This window comes from Cupressus sempervirens, chromosome 10, assembly GCF_028749045.1.
Source record: "Cupressus sempervirens isolate cs-2001-9-10 chromosome 10, ASM2874904v1, whole genome shotgun sequence".
In the NCBI taxonomy this organism is placed as follows: domain Eukaryota; kingdom Viridiplantae; phylum Streptophyta; class Pinopsida; order Cupressales; family Cupressaceae; genus Cupressus; species Cupressus sempervirens.
In genome coordinates this window covers 438,933,087-438,936,187 of record NC_143127.1, presented here as the reverse complement: position 1 = coordinate 438,936,187, position 3,101 = coordinate 438,933,087, and the positions used below count along the sequence as shown (strand labels likewise).

The window sequence follows — 3,101 nt, the reverse complement described above, 5'->3', positions numbered from 1 at the left end:
TGAGAATAAGAGAGACATGGAATATGTGGACAGTGGAATGAGACCAAGGGAACATCATAACAAGCAGCTTTTAATGGCAGAATAATAGTATGTGAATTGTACACTATGAAGCCTTTTTGTGGGGTATATTTGTTTGTTTGACACCTTGCACTAATTCTCCTGAGGTGTCATTCTCAGAATCATGATAGCCCATGCATATAAATTTATTCCTATTTTAGTATATTGTCTAGGGTTACACGGAGAATCCTCATTTGCAAGTCTTGACTATATTGAGCGAAAAACTGAAAGGCCAAATCTTTTGACCAAAAGAATAAAGGTAAACAAAGAAGACAGGCGAAATGGAGAATCCTACCTGTAGAAGAAAAGATTGAGGAGGAAATGGGGGATTCAGAAGAAAAGAGTTTGGATGTCAATAGAGTTGTACTTAATCAGAATACCTTTGTCATCTAATTATTGAAGTCACTGTTTGAGCAGAAAGATAGGAAGGAACTGAAACAAATATATGAAGTGTTTGATGGAGAAGTTAATCTGTAATAGCTATAGCCCAGTTTTGTGAAGGAAATGGATAGTGAAGAGGAGTTGGGAGAAGCTAAAGTAAAAGTACACTTCGTGCTGGTGCATGGAGCAATGCATGGAGCATGGTGTTGGTACAAGATTGTTGATCTCCTACAAAAGGACGGTCACATGGTGACCGCCATAGATCTCAAAAGTGCGGGAAGACACCCTGCTACACCTGATTCTGTCAACTCCTTTGAGGAATACAATCAGCCTCTCATGGAGTTTCTAGCTCATCAAGAAAAGGTATAATGACTTTGAGTTTACAGATTTTTCTCTATTATGAATTACCCAATTTCTTACCAATTGTTTGCTCTCCATATCAGCAATTGGCTGATTGTAAGTTCTTTACAAATTTTTTAGTTGGGTACTGAAGATTTTGCAAATTAACAATGTTATGAAAGTTTTTCTTGTCATGTTGTCACAATCTGAGAAATAGGTAAATAGGGTATGGAGATTTTGTGAATCAACAAATTGCAATTTCACCATTTTGTTATAGCTCAGTTGGAGAGACCAGTAATTGCTCAGGCTAACTCCGGCCATCTAGATCTCTTAAACTGTAAGTTGTATTAAGTCGTATTATGTCAATTTTTCAGCTCCGTACAGCTCCGTAGTGATTTAAGTTTGAGCGTAGTGTTTCTCTGTAGAGGCCGTGAAGTGCGAAGTGGTAGAAAGTGTCATTTTAAAACACTCTACTCTTCTACTCTCCAGTAGCTGATATGTTCACCCAATAGTCAGCTCAAAAAAAGTACTAAAGTACTTTTGACACAAATGGACCAATCGGTCATAAGAAGGCTATAAATTATCAACTATTAAGTTCTAATTAGAAATATCTATCACGAACCCTCCTCATGGTCATTGGACCCCTGCCCGCTGGGTCTCTTCCCCTAATTGGGTTTAGCATATTCTATCAGCAATTTCTTACCGATTGTTGCCTATATCAGCAATTTCTTACCAGTTGTTCCCCATATCAGCAATTGACTGATTTTAAAGTGATTTTTGCAATTTTTCCTCTATTAGTGACTGCAGATTTTGCAGAATAACAGTGTAAGTGGAACTTTTTCTTCTCATTTTGTCACAATCTGTGAAATAGTTAAATTTGGCATGGAGACTATTTGAAGCAACAAATTGCAATCTTCACCAATGTTGCAATAGCTCAATTGGGTCTGCAGAGATTTTTTAAAGCGGCAAAGTTGATATTCTTAGAGAACCCTAATTGGTTTTTGCAATTTTTTGTAGATTATTGAAGAGGGAGGGAGGATAGTGTTGGTGGGGCACAGCATGGGAGGAGTGAGCTTATCTTATGCATCTGAAGCCTTTCCTCATCTCATTGCCGTTGCAATCTATGTCTCTGCTCTCATGATCCATGGAGGGGATTCCCTGGAGAAGGAAAAAGAATATGTATGTAATATTAATCCTCTGCACCTGTGTTAAACAAGTTGAGTTACATGTATGTATAACATATAATAATGCTTATACACCTGCAGATGCTACCAGAAAAAGAGGTGATTGAGCAATTAGAGTTCAACAAACCCAATGGCTCTGTTCCTCCAACATCTTTTACAATGCCCAACAACTTAATGAAGCATTACTTTTACAATGAAACAGAGTCTCTGGTAAGATACTTGATTCCATTATTCTACTCCTGTTTTCCGTTGAGGAATGAATGTCAATTGACTGGAAGAACATGCACAATGTTTTACAGGATGTCACATTGAGTTCTCTGTTAAACCGCCCGTTCCCTACCATGGGAATATATAACATGGATCTTAAAACTACGGAGGAACGTTATGGGGTTGTTCCAAGAGTCTACATTAAAACGAACCGTGATAAATTATTTCCTCCAGCGAGGCAAGAAGAAATCATTGCCAGATCACCCCCTGAAGTCGTACATGTGTTGGAATCAGATCACAGCCCCTTTTTTTGTATGCCAGCAACACTTCATCAACTGCTTGTGCAGATCGCCATTGAATATGGGAAGAAATAAATGTAGTAATTCAGAAGTTTTTAAGGGCCTCTTATTGTCTACCCCATAAGTGGCACATAATACCTTTGTGGCCTGCAATGGTTCAACTGCAACTAAAAAGGTTGTTCCTATTCAGACAGCTTAATCATTCCAACACTAAAAGTGTTAAATAGTCAAAGATGATTTATTTTTTCCAAGCTTAATTTTTTCCTTAGTGTGTGATGTTTAAGGGTGGTCGTTTTTATTATGTTTAATGGATAATCGCATCCTTCCATTATTATGATGTGAATTGTATTTTTGTTAAGAAATTGTAGGGAATACAAAATGATGAAAATGGCCTATTTATGTCCTCCGCCTTATCTTTTGGGTTCATTCTGATTATAATTAGATGGAATGGAATTTGTGATCTTCCTTTGACTTCTTATAATTTTATTAACACATCCAACATATATATTCCTACTATCGCATCTATTGATCCTATTGTTAGTAGCCTAGTCCAAACCGTCACTGCATTACAAAAACAAGTTGCTCAATCCACTCAATCTAAGTACATCCCTACATGTGACATTGCTAATCCTCT

At 37.3% G+C, this 3,101-nt stretch overlaps 1 protein-coding gene across 1 annotated transcript; it reads left to right on the top strand.

Annotated features, from left to right (window-relative positions):
* Nucleotides 1–344: 344 nt before the first annotated feature.
* On the top strand, nt 345–2,871 carry LOC149534596 (methylesterase 18-like). The gene is made up of 4 exons (XM_089806776.1): nt 345–801; nt 1,795–1,956; nt 2,043–2,171; nt 2,261–2,871. The coding sequence occupies exons 1-4, from the start codon at nt 562–564 to the stop codon at nt 2,540–2,542; spliced, it is 813 nt and encodes a 270-aa protein (XP_089662902.1). The 5' UTR covers nt 345–561; the 3' UTR covers nt 2,543–2,871.
* Nucleotides 2,872–3,101: the final 230 nt, after the last annotated feature.

Coding starts and splice junctions, on each gene's coding strand:
- LOC149534596 (XM_089806776.1), top strand. CDS start 562: ATGGATAGTGAAGAGGAGTTGGGAGAAGCTAAAGTAAAAGTACACTTC. Junction 802..1,794: donor TTCTAGCTCATCAAGAAAAG/GTATAATGACTT, acceptor AATTTTTTGTAG/ATTATTGAAGAGGGAGGGAG. Junction 1,957..2,042: donor TGGAGAAGGAAAAAGAATAT/GTATGTAATATT, acceptor ATACACCTGCAG/ATGCTACCAGAAAAAGAGGT.